This window comes from Mytilus californianus, unplaced genomic scaffold, assembly GCF_021869535.1.
Source record: "Mytilus californianus isolate M0D057914Y unplaced genomic scaffold, xbMytCali1.0.p SCAF_21, whole genome shotgun sequence".
Taxonomy (NCBI): Eukaryota; Metazoa; Mollusca; class Bivalvia; order Mytilida; family Mytilidae; genus Mytilus; species Mytilus californianus.
In genome coordinates, this window is record NW_026262670.1 from 720182 (window position 1) to 744458 (window position 24277).

Below are 24277 nucleotides of genomic sequence, written 5' to 3' on the forward strand. Positions count from 1 at the left end.
GAAATTATGTTGAAAAAAATCTAGTTAGTATCGATTGTATTTTTCTATGGAATAGCATGTGCATCAATAATAAATTATGCGTTATAGTTGGCCAGGTACTAAATGATATGTTCACCTCTAAGGTATGTGTCCGTTGAGGGAGATGTGTTATAAGCTGCAATATCTGTATTTCTTTTTTTTAATGAGCTGCCCTCAGTTGTAGATCAAAATTAGGATTTCTAGTTCTAAATGAAACAATAATCCTATGTCTGCTATTTGCTGAAAATTTTGTTCTTCAAATCAAAGACAAGGTCTCCAAGAGCAGTTTTAGATCGTATACAAATACAATGAAGATTTGTTTTTTGAAATAGTTCCGAATAAATAAAAAATAATAGACGTGTTTGATAAAAATGATATTGTCTTGGTGTATAGATTTTGTCAAGTTATATAAATATTTAGAATTGGTTTTAGCAACACTTGTAAATCTAATGACACTATTAAAATAGTTAATTAAAAGATTAAAGACTAGATTCAAATTTCACATTGATATAGTGTCAGTTTTACGATAGTGCTGAATCATTTTGGTCATACTATAAATACCCTTTTATGGAGATAAACAAAAACTGGTAGCATTAAAACCCTATTGACAACTTCTGTAAATACACTCTTGGGGTAACAAAAAATGTACAAATATAATACAATAACTGTTTTTTTATGATGTAAATATGTGGTTATATTGACCTTTGAAAAACGTATATTCACTAAGGCAAACAGCCGAAGTTAATATAAGTTTTTCAAAAGCCAATTAAACCACATATTCACCGAAACAAAAGACAGCAATTGTTTTATTCTGTATTCCAACATATAAAGCTTTGACAATTACTTACCAAAATCAATTGTAAATATAACGATTCTACCTTTATTGTACAATTTAATGAATTTAATTTAACCAAAAGACAAATTGAAAGAGTTGGTATTACTTTTTTTAATTAAAAAGAATGGCGAACGTAGATACAAGTATCTTGTCTTGGGGAGGATAAATCCTACTTTGTAAGGAATCACTCTGATTCAAACAAAAAATTCTCTGAAACTGACATTATCAAGATGCTTGATTTCTTGATTGACAACATATTTGTTACGTTTGGAGGACGTGTTTTTCAACAGACTGTCGGAATTACAATGGAAACCAATTGTGCCCCTCTTCTTGCCGACTTGTTTGCTTATTATTATGAGGCTGACTTCATACAGGAACTTCTTGGGAAGAAATATAAGAAGTTAGCAATATCCTTTAACTTTACGTTCGCTATATAGATGATGTTCTCTCACTTAATAATACAAAATTTGGTGATACTGTTGAACGAATCTATCCCATCGAACTAGAGATAAAGGATACTACAGATACAGTTAAGTCTGCTTCATATCTTGACTTACATCTAGAAATTGACAATGAGGGTCGGTTGAAAACAAAACTTTACGATAAAAGAGATGATTTCGGCTTCCCAATTGTAAACTTTCCATTTCTATGTAGCAACATTCAAGCAGCGCCTGCATACGGAGTATATATCTCCCAATTGATACGATATTCCCGTGCTTGTATTTCCTATCATGATTTCCTTGATAGAGTATTGCTGCTCACAAGGAAGCTATCAAACCAAGAGTTCCAAATGGTGAAGTAGAAATCATCCCTTCATAAATTTTACGGACGCCATCACGAGTTGGTTGTCCGTTATGAAATAACCGTTTCACAGATGATATCGGATATGTTCCTTATGTCGTAACAACAATACCCTTCCCTGTTCACAAAACGTGACCTACCGATACAGACTATTTACCCAATTTGTAATAACATAAGCAACACGACGGGTGCCACATTTGGAGCAGGATCTGCTTACCCTTCCGGAGCACCTGAGATCACCCCCAGTTTTGTGGGGTTCGTGTTGCTTAGTCTTTAGTTTTCTATGTTGTGCCATCTGTACTATTATTTGTCTGTTTGTCCTATTTTTGGCCAGTTTGTCAGTTTATTTTCGATCTATGAGTTTGACTGTCCCTCTGGTATCTTTCGTACCTCTTTTAATGCACGCAGCGTTTTGCGTGGTAAATATTTTTTTTTCGCAGGTGAGTATGCTGTTCTATTCAAAATCCAATTCATGTAGAAAACCTACTAAAGTTCTATCGATATGGAATTATAGTGTTTATTCTGATTGAAACAGATTCTTCCTTTGTATAGATATTATCTATTAAGTGTTATTGCATTGTCATCCCTTTGTGTATACAGTCTCCAATCTTCTAAAAATTGCGAAATCAGACTGTTGAAGCAGCTAAAGGAAATTATTGATTTTCAAGTATAATATTTCATTTCAAAAATCTTAATCTAAAATTTCGTTTTTGTAAAACATGTTAAAAAACAAATTCAAATTTTGCCAAAACCAAGATTTTCTAAAAAAAAATTGGTACAGTGAACTTTCTTTAGATCATGATGATTACTGTAAACTCTAAAGATATTTTACATGTAAGTACTATTTGTTTTGAATAAACTATTTTAAACTTAAGAATCAGAATAAACGGCCTATGCTTCCTAGATTAAGTTTCAGTAATCATTCTCCGCACTCAAAGAGGTCGACACAAAAGGACGACAATTGATAATGAACAGTAAGTTAGAGATATTTCTTACATTTTGTTCTATTATCTCGGTAGGGTACAGTACACGCTGGGAAATAGTCTGAATTATGATGAGCATTTTTTGTATGTTAGACACGTTGAGCATTTAGGTCCACGAACAGACCACCTGTTGTGATTAAGAGAATAGGTGACAAACAGGTGTAATAAAACTGTCAGGTATTATAATAATTCAGGATAATAAAGTAAAACAGGAATTCAAACATAAAATTACAGTTAAAATCTAGATAAATAAATTTTCAACGATTTTGTTTTTTAAGTGTTTTTAAGATTTCAATTTTCCTAACTTGATATTAGAATAATTTATGTTTCATTCACCTTTTTAATATACATGGTATACATGGTATATGAAATTTCTATAAATAAATCTTTCTTAGTATTTGAAATATTTCAAAAGTGAGTGGATGAAAAAATTATAGTGCATTTATATATAAAAAATGTATATAAAAAGAGAATGTAGGTCAGAAAGTCATAGGACAAAAAGTCTCAGACAACTAGTCACAGGACAATAAGTCAAAATTCGGTTTCTGAGATTATTTTCTTACAAAAAAAACATGTTTTTATTGTTCTTGAACTTTTGTGTATATAAACCAACTTTGCAAACAAAATCTAATTTTATATGGCTTCATCATGTGCCAAGAAGTATATCCTTTGCATGATTGAGATTTAATAAATCTTCATTTATCAAGGCTAATGAACAATTCCCTAAACTGTAAAATGAATATATGTAAAAAAAAAAGTTATTTTTTTGAAGATGTGTCTCATAACATTTTGGAATTTTGGGTCCTCAATGCTCTTCAACTTTGAACCTGTTTGGCTTTATAATTATTTTGATCTGAGCGTCACTGATGAGTCTTATGTAGACGAAACGCGCGTCTGGCGTATTAAATTATAATCCTGGTACCTTTGATAACTATTTACACCACTGGGTCGATGCCACTGCTGGTGGACGTTTCGTCCGCGAGGATATCACCAGCCCAGTAGTCAGCACTTCGGTGTTGTCATGAATATCAATTATATGGTCATTTTAATAAATTTCCTGTTGACAATACTTTAAATTTTTCGAAAAAATAAGGATTTTCTTATCCCAGGAATAGATTACCTTAGCCGTATTTGGCACAACTTTTTGGAATTTTGGGTTCTCAATGCTCTTCAACTTTGTACCTGTTTGGCTGTATAACTATTTTGATCTGAGCGTCACTGATGAGTCTTATGTAGACGAAACGCGCGTCTGGCGTATTAAATTATAATCCTGGTTACCTTTGATAACTATCATATACATAATATATATATTCAAACAATTGTCAACAAATTATTTGTGACTTTTTGTCCTATCAAATTTGTGACTTTGTCTTGTGACTTTCTGCCCTAAGAAGAAGGGACGTTTTCCATAACATCAATAACCATGTGATAAAAGTAAAATAAAATTTTCCCAGTTTTTCGTATACTATTTAGATTTGTTAGTTTGATATAAAGAATTCATTATCTTATTTAATCTATAGTTTTAATTAAGGATTTGATAGGACAAAAAACAGTAATCATTAAAATAGTTTCTTTTTATGAAAAAAAATGTATTGAAGAAATTATGTATTTTCTAGTAAGTACATATTTAAATGAATAATTAAGAAGGCAGTATTTAAACATGTTGACAGTCTGTTTTCTTACAATAAAATAATCATTATTATTGTTGTACTATAAATTTTGTGTACAAAGTTATTTAATGTTCTGTCATTCAAGAAAAATACAAAAATAATTTTGAACATGCCTTATCTCTTTTATCAAAGAAATTTTATCGCAAGAGCTGTCAGTTATTGTATTTTGATTTTAGTCTAACATTTGTTAAATAGTATAATATTAAATTAGTGAAGAAAAAAATATTATTTAGAAAACATGTTACTAAACTTGACTTCCAATGTTGTCATGAACATGAACCTCATCATGTACAAAATATGAAACGAAATTGTCAACCTGTTGCAAAAATTACATGCTGGATGACCACCTGTTAATTGGTCCAGCGGCTAACAATATTTCCCTTCCCTTGCAGTTCATGGTTTATGACCCCAAATAAATGTCAGACATAGGGGATGCTGATGATTAATCAGACCATGTCCCAGTGTGTACTGTATGGGGTTCGTTTTTTTAATAAAAATCGTACTTATATGTAATAACATAGATACGCATGAGCAATTTATCTTCCAGCAAGGCAACCTGCTTTACATGTTGAAAATTGCATTTCAGGTGAAATTTTGGCATTCCTTTTAAGTCTGAATTATTCTAAATAATAAGGATGTTCTTGTCCCAGGCAGAAAATCCTGGCCACGTTAGGCGCAACTTTTTGGAAGTTTTGGTCCTCGGTGCTCTTCAGCTTTGTACTTGTTTTGGCTTTCAAACTTTTTTCATCTGAGCGTCACTGGTTGGTCTTGTGTGGACGAGACGCACGTGTGGCGTATTGAATTTTAAGCCTAGTACCTTTTGTTAGCAATTATTCGTGTGTTTCTTTGTCCTATATGTTCTCCCATTTATTTGTATTGTGGTCCTGTCATGTGATGTTGTCGTTTTGGTGTTGTGTTTGACGTTGCCATAAAAGCGGGAGGTTTGGCATGCCACAAAACCAGGTTCAACCCACCATTTTTTCTTAAAATGTCCTGTACCAAGTCAGGAAAATGGCCATTGTTATATTATAGTTCGCTTCTGTGTGTGTTACATTTTAATGTTGTGTTTTTGTTGTGTCGTTGTTCTCCTCTTATATTTGATGCGTTTCCCTCAGTTTTAGTTTGAAACCGGGATTTTTTTTTTTATCTCTATCGATTTATGAGTTTCGAACAGCGGTATACTACTGTTGCCTTTATTTATGATGAGCATTTTTTGCATGTTAGACATGTTGAGCATTTAGGTCCACGAACAGACCACCTGTTGTGATGAGGAGAATAGGTGACAAACAGGTGTAATAAAACTGTCAGGTATTATAATAATTCAGGATAATAAAGTAAAACAGGGATTCAAACATAAAATTACAGTTAAAATCTAGATGAATGAATTTTAAACAATTTTGTTTTTTAAGTGTTTTTAAGATTTCAATTTTCCTAACTTGATATTAGAATAATTTATGTTTCATTCACCTTTTTAATATACATGGTATACATTGTATATGAAATTTCTATAAATAAAACTTTCTTAGTATTTGAAATATTTCAAAAGTGAGTGGATGAAAAAATTATACTGCATTTATATATAAAAAATGTATATAAAAAGAGAATGTAGGTCAGAAAGTCATAGGACAAAAAGTCTCAGACAACTAGTCACAGGACAATAAGTCACAATTCGGTTTCTGAGATTATTTTCTTACAAAAAAAATGTATTTGAAAAAAAAAAACATTTTTGTATTGTTCTTGAACTTTTGTGTATATAAACAAACTTTGCAAACAAAATCTAATTTTATATGGCTTCATCATGTGCCAAGAAGTATATCCTTTGCATGATTGGGATTTAATAAATCTTCATTTATCAAGGCTAATGAACAATTTCCTAAACTGTAAAATGAATATATGTAAAAAAAAAAGTTAATTTTTGAAGATGTGTCTCATATACATAATATATATATTCAAACAATTGTCAACAAATTATTTGTGACTTTTTGTCCTATCTAAATTTGTGACTTTGTCTTGTGACTTTCTGTCCTAAGAAGAAGGGACGTTTTCCATAACATCAATAACCATGTGATAAAAGTAAAATAAAATTTTCCCAGTTTTTCGTATACTGTTTAGATTTGTTAGTTTGATATAAAGAACTCATTATCTTATTTAATCTATAGTTTTAATTAAGGATTTGATAGGACAAAAAACAGTAATCATTAAAATAGTTTCTTTTTATGAAGAAATTATGTATTTTCTAGTAAGTACATATTTAAATGAATAATTAAGAAGGCAGTATTTTAGCATGTTGACAGTCTGTTTTCTTACAATAACATAATCATTATTATTTTGTACTATACATTTTGTGTACAAAGTTATATAATGTACTGTCATTCAAGAAAAATATAAAAATAATTTTGAACATGCCTTATCTCTTTTATCAAAGAAATTTTATCGCAATATTGTCTTTTGATTTTAGTCCTACATTTGTTAAATAGTATAATCTTAAATTAGTGAAGAAAAAATATTATTTAGAAACATGTATCTAAACTTGACTTCCAATGTTGTCATGAACATGAACCTCATCATGTACAAAATATGAAACGAAATTGTCAACCTGTGGCAATAAATTACACGCCTGGATGACCACCTGTTAATTGGTCCAGCGGCTAACAATATTTTCCTTCCCTTGCAGTTCATGGTTTATGACCCCAAATAAATGTCAGACATAGGGGATGCTGATGATTAATCAGACCATGTCCCAGTGTGTGGGGTTCTTTTTTTTTTTAAATCGTACTTATATGTAATAACATAGATACACATGAGCAATTTATCTTCCAGCTAGACAACCTGCTTTACTGGTTGAAAATTGCATTTCAGGTGAAATTTTGACATTCCTTTTAAGTAAATACCAATTTCCTAAACCGTTTAAAACCAGGAATTCAAGACTATCTAGAAATATTTTAAAAGTCCCAATACTATATACAAATGATATATAAAGATTAAAATGTAAACCGAAAGAAAATATCATGTAATTTCAAAGCTTTATATAAGACTGATAAACCCCATTAATTGTATTTAAAAGTTACATTCTTATATATGTAAGACTCAGATCGACGTCCGGTCTCTAATCGACGTCCGTTCCTCAAATCGACGTCCAAATCTGACGTCACAATAAAATTACTTTATTAAAGGGTGGGTTGAACCTAAAACTCATAAAGTTGTTGAAAAATATAAGACCAAATCATTATACTTTTAACAATTGGCCGTACGTTTTCTATTCTTTCTATTGTTTCTAATCTGTATACTGCCCTCTAGATGTCTTTCAATTATCTTTGTCTTTGGTTTGTTGTCTCATTGTCGTACAATGTATACCGACATTTATTTGTTTATATGAAAAGGAAAGGAAAACGACAACGTAGGTCGACAATATGAGCGTCTTTCACCAGAATATTAATATAAAATTGAGAATGGAAATGGGGAATGTGTCAAAGAGACAACAACCCGACCAAACAGCAGAAAACAGTCGACGGCCACCAATGGGTCTAAAACACAGCGAGAAAATCCCGTACCCGGAGGCGGGCTTCAGCTGGCCCCTAAACAAAATGTGTACTAGTTCAATGAAAATGGACGTCACACTAAACTCCAAAACATATAAATGAACCAGAATTAAAACAAATACAAGACTATCAAAGGCCAATGGCTCCTGACTTGGGACAGGCGCAAAAATACGGCGGGGTTAAACATTTTTGTGAGATCTCAACTTTCCCCCTATACATCTAGCCAATGTAGAATAAACAAACACACAGTAATGCGCATAGTAAAGCTCAGTTGAGAAGAAGTCCGAATCCGATTTCAGAAAAGGTAACTTAAGAAACTAAGCAAAATGACAATGATACATAAATTAACAAGGGACTACTAGCAGTTACTGACATGCCAGCTCCAGCCCTCGATTAAACTGATTGAAAGATAATGTCTTCATCATATGAAAATCAAGCACAATCCCTCCCGTTAGGGGTTTAGAATCATACCATCATAAAATATATGAGAAGAACATAACCCGTATCATTCAAATAACTGGTTTTAGAATAAATGTGTTTATTTCCTATTCAAAGACCCTATGACGGAATCAATATTAATACCTCAATATGCCATCTTTAATTAACTGACAACTCCCTTCTGAATAAGTCTCTATAAGGTTTGGTTAGCTTTTGAGGTTAATGTCGCCATTTTTGTGCTTTGTATAGAATATTACCATACAAAAATGGGATGTGAAATACTTGAACGTATAAGGTGTCTGGATGTTGATTCATATTTACGAATGATGTCCTTGTAATGTATGCCTGTACATGTAAAAGTAACAATGATGTCCTTGTAATGTATGCCTGTACATGTAAAAGTAACAATGATGTCCTTGTAATGTATGCCTGTACATGTAAAAGTAACAATGATGTCCTTGTAATGTATGCCTGTACATGTAAAAGTAACAATGATGTCCTTGTAATGTATGCCTGTACATGTAAAAGTAACAATGATGTCCTTGTAATGTATGCCTGTACATGTAAAAGTAACAATGATGTCCTTGTAATGTATGCCTGTACATGTAAAAGTAACAATGATGTCCTTGTAATGTATGCCTGTACATGTAAAAGTAACAATGATGTCCTTGTAATGTATGCCTGTACATGTAAAAGTAACAATGATGTCCTTGTAATGTATGCCTGTACATGTAAAAGTAACAATGATGTCCTTGTAATGTATGCCTGTACATGTAAAAGTAACAATGATGTCCTTGTAATGTATGCCTGTACATGTAAAAGTAACAATGATGTCCTTGTAATGTATGCCTGTACATGTAAAAGTAACAATGATGTCCTTGTAATGTATGCCTGTACATGTAAAAGTAACAATGATGTCCTTGTAATGTATGCCTGTACATGTAAAAGTAACAATGATGTCCTTGTAATGTATGCCTGTACATGTAAAAGTAACAATGATGTCCTTGTAATGTATGCCTGTACATGTAAAAGTAACAATGATGTCCTTGTAATGTATGCCTGTACATGTAAAAGTAACAATGATGTCCTTGTAATGTATGCCTGTACATGTAAAAGTAACAATGATGTCCTTGTAATGTATGCCTGTACATGTAAAAGTAACAATGATGTCCTTGTAATGTATGCCTGTACATGTAAAAGTAACAATGATGTCCTTGTAATGTATGCCTGTACATGTAAAAGTAACAATGATGTCCTTGTAATGTATGCCTGTACATGTAAAAGTAACAATGATGTCCTTGTAATGTATGCCTGTACATGTAAAAGTAACAATGATGTCCTTGTAATGTATGCCTGTACATGTAAAAGTAACAATGATGTCCTTGTAATGTATGCCTGTACATGTAAAAGTAACAATGATGTCCTTGTAATGTATGCCTGTACATGTAAAAGTAACAATGATGTCCTTGTAATGTATGCCTGTACATGTAAAAGTAACAATGATGTCCTTGTAATGTATGCCTGTACATGTAAAAGTAACAATGATGTCCTTGTAATGTATGCCTGTACATGTAAAAGTAACAATGATGTCCTTGTAATGTATGCCTGTACATGTAAAAGTAACAATGATGTCCTTGTAATGTATGCCTGTACATGTAAAAGTAACAATGATGTCCTTGTAATGTATGCCTGTACATGTAAAAGTAACAATGATGTCCTTGTAATGTATGCCTGTACATGTAAAAGTAACAATGATGTCCTTGTAATGTATGCCTGTACATGTAAAAGTAACAATGATGTCCTTGTAATGTATGCCTGTACATGTAAAAGTAACAATGATGTCCTTGTAATGTATGCCTGTACATGTAAAAGTAACAATGATGTCCTTGTAATGTATGCCTGTACATGTAAAAGTAACAATGATGTCCTTGTAATGTATGCCTGTACATGTAAAAGTAACAATGATGTCCTTGTAATGTATGCCTGTACATGTAAAAGTAACAATGATGTCCTTGTAATGTATGCCTGTACATGTAAAAGTAACAATGATGTCCTTGTAATGTATGCCTGTACATGTAAAAGTAACAATGATGTCCTTGTAATGTATGCCTGTACATGTAAAAGTAACAATGATGTCCTTGTAATGTATGCCTGTACATGTAAAAGTAACAATGATGTCCTTGTAATGTATGCCTGTACATGTAAAAGTAACAATGATGTCCTTGTAATGTATGCCTGTACATGTAAAAGTAACAATGATGTCGATGATTGTCTTATTGTCATTTTCTGATGTTTGTCCTTTTAGTTTGATAAAGATATAAGAAAATAGTTATAGTTTATGTAAGCTACTTCACAAAAAGACAAAACGATATAGATAATATAAACAAAGATCATTTAAAAAAAAATGATTCAATGAAATTTATAGACATCGCGATGAGATAAACTCTCATTGATCAGACGTCGTTTTTGTGATTCATGAAGTCACATTGGACGTCGATTAGAGGGTTAAAATATTGGACACTGATTTGAGAACGTGACGTCAGATTTGGACGTCGATTTGAGGAACGGACGTCGATTAGAGACTGGACGTCGATCTGAGTCTAACATATCAAATAATAAATAAGCAATCAAACATGCAATCATCGTCTTGCACAAAATAAAGAAAGCCCAAATTAAGTAATTTTGTCTTGATTTTCTACTATTTTTTGTATTATTCACATTTACCTTAAAGTTTGTCATTTCAATCAGGTGTTTACTTCAGCAAAACAGATTGATAATCAATATGTTCATTTCCAGATTCAGATGAGATAAATGGCGACAAGTTAGACAAGTTGTGTGAGCCATGCCTTTTTCAAAATACAGAAAAGAAGGCATTATATGTTTGTAAAACTTGTGATGAACTGCTGTGTAGAGATTGCATGAATTTCCATCAAGTAGAAAGTTATAATGATTTATATAAGCACAAAGTCATGGGTATAACGACGATGACAATATACTGTTCCCCCTGTATATTGTGGAAAAAATACATCACAGCCGCAGTATGTTGTTTAGATTGCAAAGACCGAAAACCATTATGCAATTCATGTGCAAAACAACACAGAGCAATGAAAAAAACAAGAGGTCATCTTTCATTTCCGTTAGATGTCCCTAATTCGAGGTACAACAACTTATTTTATAATTATTATTTCCTTTTCTGAGAGTTTAGTTAAACATCTAGGTAAAGGCATTTTAAAAAAACAAAGATGAATTAAATTAAAGAATTAGGTTACATCTACATGCATTTCATTTTAGGGTTTGGCTGTATAATAAATTCTTCATAGAGCCAGTATTAAAACTATGTACGCCAGACGCGCGTTTCGTCTACACAAGTATCGTCAGTGACGCTCGAATAAAAAAAGTTAAAAGGGTAAAAAAATACGAAGTTGAAGGGTATTGAGGACCAAATATTCCGAACGATTTTCCAAATAGTGCTAAGGTATTATACTGAGTAAACGCTGTTTTCAATTTTAATTTTGCAGAGATCAAATCAAATTCCCATCAAAATCGTTGGAAGTCAGGTATTCAGGACCAGATGTAAAGACTACACAACTGGTAAGATAAAATAGGGATTTATTTAAGTTTTTAAAGCAACGAATCTGACACAATATCAGTACAATCTATAAGATGGGAAAGAATTGTGAATTAAAGACATATTCACAATTTAATCCTTTACGACGAAATTGTGAACGAGTTTTTTGGTGTATCAACTCGGCCTACTTAAAATGTATTTAAACTGAATTAGGTCTGAAACGGTATGTATAAAGTTTGTAAGTGAAAGGATAAGTTCACAATAAAAAATAAAAAAATAGATATGTGCAGACCAATTGCAACGTTTTGACCTCGTTTAGAAATATAGACGTTTGGTTACTATGATGTCAGACGCGAGTATATTATACCAATAAAGTAATTTCGAAGGATTTAAGATGTTGAAACTTGGCCAATAAGTTCTTGTTAAGTCGATCTTGCCTAGCCTAGAACTAGTTGCATCTGTTTTTTTTTATAAAAGTAACGCGACAAATGCGCATGTAAAGCATGATCTGCTTAACTTCATGCTCTTCAACTTCGTTCTTTATTTGCCCTTTTAACTTTTTTTATCCGTGCGTCATTGATGAGAACTGCGGGAACGAAATGGCTTCGAGCTTACAAAATTAAAAGTCTGTTATATTTGATGAGTTATCCTACCTTTCCAGAGCACTTGAAATCACTACAGTTTTTAATGTTGTTCGTGTTGCTCAGTCTTAGGTTTTCTGTAATGTGTTTTGTATATTAATGTTTGTCTTATGATCGTTTTTGGTTTTATATTGCCATGGCGTTGTCTGTTTGTTTTATACTTTTGGTTTAGATACTAGTATCCATTTTGGTATCTTTCGCTTCTCCTATGCAACATATATTGGACGATTTTGTACTTATGGAGGCGTTTAGGTAGAAATAAAATGGAATACTGTTTAATTTTTACGTGTTTTAATGGCGTTTTTCACTGAATAACTTTTTAGTTTCCATTATACCCTTAGTCTGTCTTTAATGGGCGTACTTTTTGGTAGAGAGTCCGTTTCCATAACCAATGATTACAACGATTCCTGTATTGCAATTTTGACGGACGTGATAAGCAATGTTTCCAAATGTTACAGCTCTTGGAAATGGAAAACGATAAAAAAAAAAGAACGTACAGAAAAATCAGTGGTTAAAGTGACTTGCTACTCGGAACATTGTACTGTGCCCACAAAGATTCAGCAACTAAGTTGTCAATTTTTCCTGATGAAAAAACTGCTCAGTTTATAAGAAAATATTTTTGAAATTTCTATCGTGACATGATGCTAAAGGAAGCTGAGAAAATAGAGGTGGAAAACCAAAGGGTCAATCAATTAGTCGAGTGGAAGAAAAATCATAACCATGTCAAATAGCCAAAAACCATGACCTGATATAAGTCCAGACCGGTAGCTATTATTTAATTTCCAATATAATATCTCTCGGAAAAACTTCGAATACAAGTCGGGATGTCCTGATTCTAATATTCGCGTTAGCATTATATTTCAATAGGACGATGAGTTAACCATGAATTTGAATATTTAGCTAAGTATCAAAGGCATTTAATTAGTGTGTCATCTCAATTCAAAGTTTTATCCTTTTAGAATCTAACTTTTTTCCAAATACGAAATATAATAATATATAAGTATAAATAAAAATATTTTTCCTCAATCCAGTTAAATGCGTTCCTGACAGAAATAATCAAGACTACTTCGATAAGCAAAACCGTATTTGTGTATGTGGCTGTGTTGGTTTTTTTTTTTTTTTTTTTTTTTTTCCTCATTTTTGTCAATATTTGAATTGTTTTGTTTTGTGCCGATTGTTTTGTTTTGTTTCAGTTTCGTCTGCGACAAATTTCACAGAATGCAAGACAAAGGAATGCTGATTCTGGCGACTGCATTAACTATTTGTACGAAGCTTCATATTTCAAAGGTAGTAACCTGGATACCTCAAATCGTGAATTTTACGGACTCCATCACGAGCTTGTTGACCGTTAAGAAATATTCATTTCACAGATGACACCGGATATGTTCCAAATGTCGTCACTACAATCCAGTCCACTTCACCTGATTTGTACGAACATGAGCAACACGACGGGTGCCACATGTGGAGCAGGGTCTGCTTACCCTTCCGAAGCACATGAGATCACCCCATTTTTGGTCGGGTTCCTGTTTTTCAGTCTTTCGTTTTCTATCTTGTGTTCTATTATGAACTGTTATTTGTTTGTCTTTTTTTTTAGCCATGGTGTTGTCAGTTTAATGTCGTCTTATGAGTGTGAATGTCCCATTGGTATCTTTCGCCTCTATTTTGAGAACAGATGTTTTATGTGAATATGTTTCCGTCTGACATTTTCAAGGTTCAGCTGGTGTTTTTATACCCCCGCTTCAAAAAAGTGGGGGTATGCTGTTTTACCTCTGTCAGTCTGTCCATCCGTCAGTTCGTTCGTCCGTTTCATGAATATTTGTCGTCGCATCTTTCTCAGGAACTACATTACAAGGATTTCGGAAATTTTGTTTCAGGGTTTATATAAGACAGCTTTACCGTGTGATGCATTTTCAGATTCATCACTTAACAACTTCCTGTTTACCGAACACTTACATCAATTTACACATGAGCAGCCAAGTTGAAAATTTTCGTCACATTTTTCTCAGGAACTACAATACAAGGATTTCTGAAATTTGGTTTCAGGGTTTATATAAGTCAGCTATACCGTTTGATGCGTTTTCAGATTCATCACTCAACAACTCCCTGTTTACCGAAATATTTGGGCCGGGGTATCATAAGTGAGCAGTAGCTCACATTTTCACTTGTTGTTTTTTTTTACCGATGTTTAAGTCTCACAGATCGATTTCGAAGATACCAATCAAGGTAACAAACAAAAACTGAGTGATTCGCATTAACTGCAGACGGCAAGAAACCGGGTACGTGTCTATGGATAAAAAGTTAAATCACAAAAATACTGAACTCCGAGGAAAATTCAAAAAGGAAATTCCCTAATCAAATGGCAAAATCAAAAACTCAAACACATCAAACGAAAGGATAACAACTGTCATATTCCTTACTTGCTACAGGCATTTTCTTATGTAGAAAATGGTGGATTAAACCTGGTTTTATAGCTAGTTAAACCTCTCACTTGTATGACAGTCGCATCGAATTTCATAAATATTGACAACGATGTTTGAACAAAACAAACAGACACAATAGGTAAAAATGTCAAAAATAGGGGTACAGCAGTCAACATTGTGTTATAATCTTAATCACTATAAAAACAAACAAATATGTAACAAAGAAGCACAAAAAAGGCATATAGACAAAGCACATTAGCAAAAATTAAAGACAAGAATACACAAATTTACCATAGCACAATAACACAATGACGGGATGTGTATGCCACAACCGTCACGCGTTTCCAACCTTAATCAAAATGAAAAAGTTTTGGAATAGGACATAATCGGTGTAAAAACATATGCAATCTAATGATTGAATACAGGCAACACATGTCAACAATAGAGTTGAGACACAGACTCCTCGTTTCGATCAACCACTAAGGGTGGTGACCGAAACACTTAGGGTGGTGACCGTAAATAAAGGCAGTAGTAGTATACCGATCATGCTGATGTTTAAAACGTATCAAAAAATTGAAAACTACACGTTTAATAATTTCATGCGTCCGAAGCGCTTTTCTGGATTTACCTTCATCAGGAACGCTCAATGCCAAACATTTGAAATCCGAGGGATGTATAAGTACCGAAACAGTTGAAGAGCTATTTGACAAAAATACCTAAAACCAATAGCCAAATTCATCTAAGGTCAACTTTGCCTGAGGGTGTCGATTTCAGTCTTAATTCCTTTGATGCAGCTTTTGTGTAATTAACACACCCCTGATACGAATGCCAGTATAGTGTTATGCATGTGCGTAACGTATTATTCTGATTGAGACATAGAAAAACAATAGGATGGAACAGAGGATATGCAATTGCCGAAAAAAATGGTTAGTGTGTCATACTTTCTGCTTTGAAGTCGTTCATCAGTGTCAATGTTAATGAACATATCAACATGATTAAGCATGGTCACCGTGGATTAAAACTATATCTGGTGTAAGGAATAACAACATTGTGTGCATGCATGTCCGTCGGGCAAGATTCATCTGACCTTGATCTTTATTTCATTAGTCAAGTTCAATTTTCGTGGAGAGGCACGTTTGCAAATACTATTAGCAATGGATTAAGTGTATGGAATGACTGTCAGGTGTACATTGTTGAAGGCCGTACGGTGACCTATAGTTGTTAATTTATGTGTTATTTGGTCTCTAATTCAGGGTTGTCTCATTGGCGATCATACCAGATCTTCCTATTTTTATATATGAAAATAAGGAGATGAGGTATGATTGCCAATGAGACAACTATCCCCAAAGTTCAAATAAAGTGGATGTAAGCAATTATAGCAACTGTACGGCCTTCAACAATGAGAAAAACTAATATTGTATAGTCAGCTATATAGTTCCTGGACATGAATAATATGAAACAATTCAATTGCGAAAGCTAACGACCTAATGTATAACAAAACAATTTGCATAAAAACAAATATGACAGACACGAACCAACGATAACAAATTAACTACAGGCTCCTGATTTTCGATAGGTATATACAGAATTGAAAACAATTGAAAAGGGATTAACCCATTAGATCGATACAAAGCAGAACACGGTCTAACAAAAAGGCAAACCAGACATGTCAGTTCACTTTAACTTGACATCATTTTTAAGGGTCGTAACTCAATGTTTTAATGGTTATTAGATATAAGAAGATGTGGTATGAGTGCCAATGAGACAACTCTCCATGGAAGTCAAAATTTATAAAAGTAAACCATTATAGGTCAAAGTACGGTCTTCAACACGGAGCGTTGGCTCACACCGAACAGCAAGCTATAAAGGGCCCCAAAAATTACTAGTGTAAAACCATTCAAACGGGAAAACCAACGGTTCATATCTAGTATATTATAAGCAATGGGTCAATTATATCTGGTGTATAAAAAAAATGTAAGGTTAAAATGCCTCTCTGGCAGGACTCATCTAACCTTGACTTCATTATCAGTGATACTTGTATATAATTAAAAACCAATTGTTCAGAGAACCATTGAAGGTCTTTCCACCCATAAAGATCAATTTTGATATAGAACTATTAAAATATCATATCCAGCGTCAAATGATAGCTTATTGTACACTGATTCTAAAAATATATGGTTTCTATACATTGTTTTCTAAATAAGGGTTTGAAAAATGTCACTTCCGGTTTTTTTTTTATAGTTTACTTGAAACTGATTCCAAAAATACATGGTTCAATATACTTTTACATTTAATAAGTACAAAAAATAGCTACTTCCGGTTTACACATGGTCACTTCCAGTTGGCTTTTCCATGGTCCAGTGGCTTGCAACGTTATGCAAAAAGTCCCATGGCTTTATCATGTATACATATGAGGTAAAAGCAAAGGTCAATATCTAGAACGTCAAATTCACCAATGACCTTGAGCTCAATTTCAAGGTCATAAACCAAGGGCTTCAAATCAAAAGACCATAGGTCTTAATTATACATGGTTAATGAGTTATATCACTATATGCCTAATTTTTAATATAAGAGGGGAAAAAACTCCAATTTAATGTTAGTGTACCCTTTCAACCAAAATGTATGTGTTACGACATGTCGCAACTTACAATTTAGTAAAGATATGTTGTCAATATCTTATACGGTTTTTGAAAAGAATTGAAAATAAGCAAAAATCAAAATTTAAAATATGACCTGGAACTCTGACCTTAACCTTATTTTCTTTTTTTTTACCAAGGACCTCAAACCAAAAGATCCTAGGTCTCTATCTAATGGTTTACAAGATAGATATGCATATCACTTATATCAAATGCATAAGGGGAAATAACTCTCATATGGAGTGTGCGTATGGCTTCGGTCAAAATTGAACAAATCAAGCGAAGGATATAACGAGCAATTTTATAAAATAAATTTGTCGCTTTCTCATACGGTTACGGAGGAGATGCAGTCACAAGGAAAACAGTGTTCGGGGAGATAACTCCTACAAAGAAAAGTATTCGGTTACGCAGGATGAATTTCAAAGGCGCATAAACTATTCGATATTATATACCAAACATCTAAGCGACATCTTGCGAAACAAAATTTATACGCAAGAAATAAAAGTGGCGGAAGAAGAAAAAAAAATTTTAAAAACCAATTGTTCAGAGAACAATTGGAGGTCTTTCCACCAAAAAAACATGTATTTTAATATGAAAGAAGTAAATTTAGGTTTAAAATGTCATTTCAAACGTCAAATGATAGCTTATTGTACGCTGATTCCGAAAATATATGGTTTCTATACAATATTTTTTTAAATAAGGGAAATAATTTGTTACTTCCGGTTTAAAAAATGTTATTTCCGATACTAATTGAATATTTACTTGACACTGATTCCAAAAATATCTGGTTCTATATACTTTTATATCAATAAAGAACAAAAAATAGCTACTTCCAGTTTACACAAGGTCACTTCCGGTTGTTTTTTTCAAGGTTAAATGGTTTGAAACCTCTTGCAAAAAGATTCATGGCTTTATCATGTATACATATAAGGTAAAAGTAAAGGTCAAAATCTAGAACGTCAAATTAAGCTATGACCTTGAGATCAATTTCAAGGTCATAAACCAAGGACCTCAAATCAAAAGACTATAGGTCTTTATTATATTTGGTTAATGAGTTATATCACCATACGTGTATTTTTAAATACAAGAGGGGAGAAAACTTCCTTTTACGTCCAACGTACCCTTGCAATCAAAATTTACGTGTTACGTCATGTTGCAACTAACAGTTTAGTAAAACTAATTAGTCGATATCTTATACGGTTTTTGGAAATAAGTAAAAATAAGCAAAAATCTAAATTTAGAATATGACATTGACCTTTGACCTTGACCTAATTTTCATTTTTTTTTACCAAGGACCTCAAATCAAAAGATCCTAGGTCTCTATCACTTATGGTTTACAAGATAGAAATGCATATCACTTATATCAAATACATAAGGGGAAATAACTCTCATATGGAGTGTTCATATCGCTTCGGTCAAATAAGACAAATCATGCGAAGGATATAACGAGCAATTTTATTAAAAAAAATTGTCGCTTTCTTTTACGGTTACGGAGGAGATGTAGTCACAAGGAAAACAGTGTTCGGGGAGATAACCCTTACAAAGAAAATTGTTCGGCTTAGTATGGGTGAAAATAAAAAGCGCATAAACTGTATGATACTTTATAAGAAATATCTTAGCGACATATTGCGAAACAAAAATTTTACGCGAGAACAAAATTTGGCGGAAGAAAATAATAATAATCAGAACAAATACAATAGGTAAAAAAAAAAGTGGAAAGACCTAATTAGTGCATATTATAACTAGTAAAATATAGATCGTACAGACTATTTACATAAAATGCAGTCATCATTAGAAAAGTCAAAGAGACGTTTTGTCGTGTTCACTTTTGGGTTTTATTTTTAAGACACTGTCTTTTTATTTTAGGTGAAATCAACGAAAGTAAAATTACCAAATGGCAATGGCATAGATACGGAAGAATCATCATCTTTTATCTCTAGGTAAATAGTTATCAAAGGTACCAGGCTTATAATTTGATACGCCAGACGCGCGTTTCGTCTACATAAGACTCATCAGTGGCGCTCAGATCAAAATAGTTAGAAAGCCAAACAAGTATAAAGTTGAAGAGCATTGCGGACCCAAAATTCCAAAAAGTTGTGCCAAATACGTCGAAAGTAATCTATGCCTGGGATAAAAAAAAATCCTTAGTATTTCGAATAATTCATACTTTTGCAAACAGTTAATTTATAAAGATGACCATTTATGTAATATTCATGTCAACACCGAAGTGCTAACTACTGGTTTGGTGATACCCTCAGGGACGCAACGTCCACCAGTGGCATCGACCCAGTGGTGTAAATAGTTATCAAAGGTACCAGGCTTATAATTTAATACGCCAGACGCGCGTTTCATCTTCATAAGACTCATCAGTGACGCTCAGATCAACTTAGTTAGAAAGCCAAACAAGCAAAAAGTTGAAGAGCATTGAGGACCCAAAATTCCAAAAAGTTGTGCAAATTACGGCTAAGGTAATCTGTGCCTGGGATGAAAAAATCCTTAGTATTTTGAATAATTCATACTTTTGCAAACAGTTGATTTATAAAAATTACCAAACTTAAACTTTTGTTGTTTTTTTTAAGTTATGGAACGTTTTGTTTCCTTTTGTTTCGATATGTGCCCCGACGGCGTCAACAAAAAATGTGATTTAGTCGGATTAAGGGAAACCACCTATTGTAAATCTGCGATAAGCTGAATAATGATTGAAACATCTTATTTTCATTAAGATTATGTGACCCCGCCCCCACAGCCATAGCCCATTGAATTTAAAAGTTTGATATAATTGACATTATAAAGCTCGGTTAACACTATAAATTTTTTTTTACCACGTACACTTGGTCCAAATCATTGGTTGTCACTATCAACTTTCCCTGGAGGGTTTAGTTATATTTCCATGTTTTATATTAATGTGCTGTTAAACTAAGAACAGATTTCGAAATTAAAAAAAAAAACTACTTGTCAAAACATATGATTTTGTTATACTATTCCATGAGTTTTATGAAGAAGCTATCGTTTTATTCATTTCTATTCTTCTTTTATTTTGATGATGATGTTTTCTCTGTATATGTTTTAATATGACGTTTGCTTTTGTTTTCTGTTGCAATATTTTTAAAGTTTGTTTTTTTTTGTTTTTTTGTTTTTTTTCTAAAGGGGTATGTTTTTATATCTAATTTATTCTCTATCGAAGGGCGTTTGCTGCCGAATTGACTAAAATTTGATTTATAACATACTAATCTGCATATAAGGATTAAATAAATTCCATAGGATAAAATGAATAATACTTGAAATAATTTTTGGACTGAACTGTCTTATTGACAATCGAGATCACCTCCGAGAATAGTTGATATGCATGTGATCCTGATATAAATGCAAATATATGAAAATAAACAATTAAATATAAATAGCACGTGCAATAGCAAAATGATGTTTGTTCGTTTGATATCGTATCAAGATAATAAAAAAATGTACATCACCGTTTGACCTGTAACCTGAAGAAGTGGGGGGTTTCCTTGTGGGTGAAATCAGTCAACGTAAGTTTTTTTTCCCCCATTTAACCACAGTTTCACTTTTGCAAATATATTCTTTTCGATCAATAAACATGACCTGCACATGCGCAATCATCTTCGACTGAGTGAATTAAAAGGCCAAATGCTAAGGGTGCAATCAAAAGTTTTTTTCTATGACGTCATATTTTGAGGGACCATGCATAAGATACCCTTAGTGGTGGTATTGGTAATAAAGATACTTGTATAAAACTAGATATGACTGGAATCAGAATTTGCTCTAATGAAATAAAAATAAAGTGCAATTTTAACATAATAAAAAGTTTCAGCCAAAGAAAATTAACAAAAAAAATACCCAATCTGAACTTGAAAAACCTGCATACTCATGTAGACCTGATACAGTCACATTTAAGATAATTAAAACTGTATGAGTTTCATAGATTTTTACCCGGCCTTTTAAAACATTCTCGCTTCAGGGTACGTTTGCCTGCTACAGTAGCTACAAATAAGTTTTCAATTTTTACTACCCAAAAAAATAGTGTTATCTCCCCTTAAGACATGTGTATTTAATCTAATTTCTAAAATTATTTGAATGATTCAACCTGTTCTAATTGAAAGCTAATTAACTAAATTTTACAATCAAATACAAAAAACATTATACGTTTTCACCAATTAGAAAATAAAAAAGGGATTTTCCTCCTTGGCTATTTTTAGTCGGGGAATAACCCCTAATTCTTATGAAACTGTTTATAGCACCCATACGAATTTGATGAGTTCGATTTATTGTATAGTTTGTCAAGATGTGGAGATTATTTTGACAAGATTGGCAGCTTATAAAGAGCCATTGTTCAATATTAGCTTTCTATAAATGTTTGGAACATAACAAAAAATTACTTTTGCTAGCTTATTCTTTCTACATCGTGGCTAATATCCCTTTCAGATTCCGAAAGTGTTTCGGATGCTACTATAATGTGAGGAAGCCACCTTATATAAAAAAAAAAACCTACCTGCTGAAATCTACACTTCGTGCATTCCGACTTTAAAGCAACTTCAATTTAATTATTATTGATAAAGATCAACAGTGTGCAGTAAAATCTGTTTTAAATTTGCATTACAGGTCTGATCAGATCGAGAGCCAAGCACAACAGTTAAACAAAGGCCCAGATTCAGGACAAAGTGTATTGAAAACACTTTCGGTAAGTAAAATAAGAGAATTGAATAAAAAAAAATTGAGTCACCACACCAGATTGCAAGTCTGAGATAAAATTATGAAAGCAAACCATAGGAGATCTGTAAATAAATACCTACCTACCTATCCTCTTAGCTCCTGGCGGAGCATAAGGTCGCCACAAGATTTCGCCATCCAACTCTGTCTTTAGCCTTTGTTTCGGCTTCTCCCCAGGTCATGTCAAGCTCCTTCAGTTCTGCTTCAATCGGTCGACGCCAGGTGGTTTTGGGTCTTCCTCTTGGTCTCTTCCCCTTGGGCGTCCATCTAAGAGCTATCCTGGTGATATTGGATACAGGAATCCTGAGAACATGCCCCAGCCATCTGAAGCGCCTCTGTCGAATTTCTTTCAGAACACAGTCATTTCAAGGAGATGTTCATTTGAAATAAGGTTTGGCCAGAAGATTTAAATAAATAGTGGACATTATTCATGCTGTTTAAGTCAGCTACCTCCACTCCTGTAAATTTCCCATCAGATGAAAAAATAATTAGTTTTGATGTGGAGTCGATTTCCTCAATACCTTTTTAAACTTTTGCGTATGTTCCTAGGTAAATAATAATTTATGAATTGTTTCTCTTTATGAATTCAAAACAAGGGGGAAAATATCATATTGTTACAGCTGTTAAGAAATTATGATATAATTTAATTCGTACGCTATGCTTGGGTGAATAATCTAATAAAATTCTGTACACGTTGATTACCATATAACACTTGTTAACTTTTTAAAGGGATTCTAATTCAATAACAGTCACTAAAACATGAAAAATTGACAATTTTAAGAGTACTTAATCACATATAAGAATTGATTTACATAAATAGTTTTTCAAGATAAGATCTTCACAGAAAAAAGACTTTTTAATATGGTCACAACACGACGGGTGCTACATCCGGAGCAGAATATGCTAAACCGTTCGGAGCACCTGCGGTATACCCGTATGTATTATGCTACAGAAAAAATGCTGGAAGAAAACTTAAGTGTTACTGTATAAGTTTTGTTAAAATCTTGTAGGGTAATAATTAAGGTAACAGTATTTTATAGATGTTCAGATCTCGTTAATCGATTAAGAAGCATCCGTGATTTACGTGAAATTAAATCGCACAATCTGTTTACCAATCTGCAAGACCATTTTGTATCAGTAATTTTGCTTGTTTTTTTGAAGTCTTTATTTTGTTTAGTTCTGTTTCGTTGTTTGTCAAGTTTGGTTTTTAATTTTCTTCAAACATTTTTTTTTATTTTTAGGTTGAACCAATGATGAATAAATTCTTACATATCAAGCTCTCAGAGACAAAGGAGACAACAAGATATGAGATGTCTTTACGTGGTGTTTATGTTTGACAAGTGTCATGTACTGAAAACGCGTGAAAACAATTTTACAGACTTTTTTTATGATTGAATAAAAAAACATATAGGCTTTATACAGATCATAATATGTAACGTATTTCAAAATTTTACTCGTTGCGTCCTATATGTAATGCAAATTTTGTTAAATTGTATTATGAGTTACGGAATAAAGCTTTTATAAAAACAAAAAAACTCATTTTGAAACTTTCTTTCAGTTTATAATTCTGTGCGTTTCTATGCTTTTCTGGCGATTTATTTTGTTTGTTTCTATGTTGCTATTATCAAAAATAGTATATAGGTTTTCGGTTTGTTTGGTTTATTTCTGGAGAATTTCTGTATGAATGTTTGATATTCGTTGTTTAGAAATACCAAAATATATAAAGTTAGTGTAAAAAGTGTAAGCCAATAAAAACTAACAAAATCAAGCGTTTTATAAAACCAGGTTTTTTAGCTAGCTTAACCTCCTATTTGTATCATAATTGTTAATAGTTCCGTTATATTGACAAAATTGGGTGTGCAACCAAAACAAGCACAATAGTGTAACAATAAGTAGGATCCATTATAAACATACACACAAAACAAATGACTATAAAACTACCAACAAACATACAAATAAATGTGGCAAAGACGCCAACAAAAAATATATTGTAGAATGAGAAA

General features: G+C 32.6%; 2 protein-coding genes across 2 annotated transcripts; both read left to right on the forward strand.

Annotated features, from left to right (window-relative positions):
* The first annotated feature begins 8621 nt into the window (after window positions 1–8621).
* LOC127731903 (uncharacterized) lies at window positions 8622–10574 on the forward strand. The gene has a single exon (XM_052240749.1). It carries the CDS (start codon window positions 8622–8624, stop codon window positions 10572–10574), a length of 1953 nt encoding a protein of 650 aa, XP_052096709.1.
* Window positions 10575–11083: 509 nt separating this feature from the next.
* Window positions 11084–23732, forward strand: LOC127731951 (uncharacterized). The gene is made up of 5 exons (XM_052240890.1): window positions 11084–11441; window positions 11803–11875; window positions 19416–19489; window positions 22167–22245; window positions 23516–23732. The coding sequence occupies exons 1-5, from the start codon at window positions 11203–11205 to the stop codon at window positions 23609–23611; spliced, it is 561 nt and encodes a 186-aa protein (XP_052096850.1). The 5' UTR covers window positions 11084–11202; the 3' UTR covers window positions 23612–23732.
* Window positions 23733–24277: the final 545 nt, after the last annotated feature.

Coding starts and splice junctions, on each gene's coding strand:
- LOC127731903 (XM_052240749.1), top strand. CDS start 8,622: ATGTATGCCTGTACATGTAAAAGTAACAATGATGTCCTTGTAATGTAT.
- LOC127731951 (XM_052240890.1), top strand. CDS start 11,203: ATGAATTTCCATCAAGTAGAAAGTTATAATGATTTATATAAGCACAAA. Junction 11,442..11,802: donor TTAGATGTCCCTAATTCGAG/GTACAACAACTT, acceptor TTAATTTTGCAG/AGATCAAATCAAATTCCCAT. Junction 22,246..23,515: donor GTGTATTGAAAACACTTTCG/GTAAGTAAAATA, acceptor TTTTATTTTTAG/GTTGAACCAATGATGAATAA.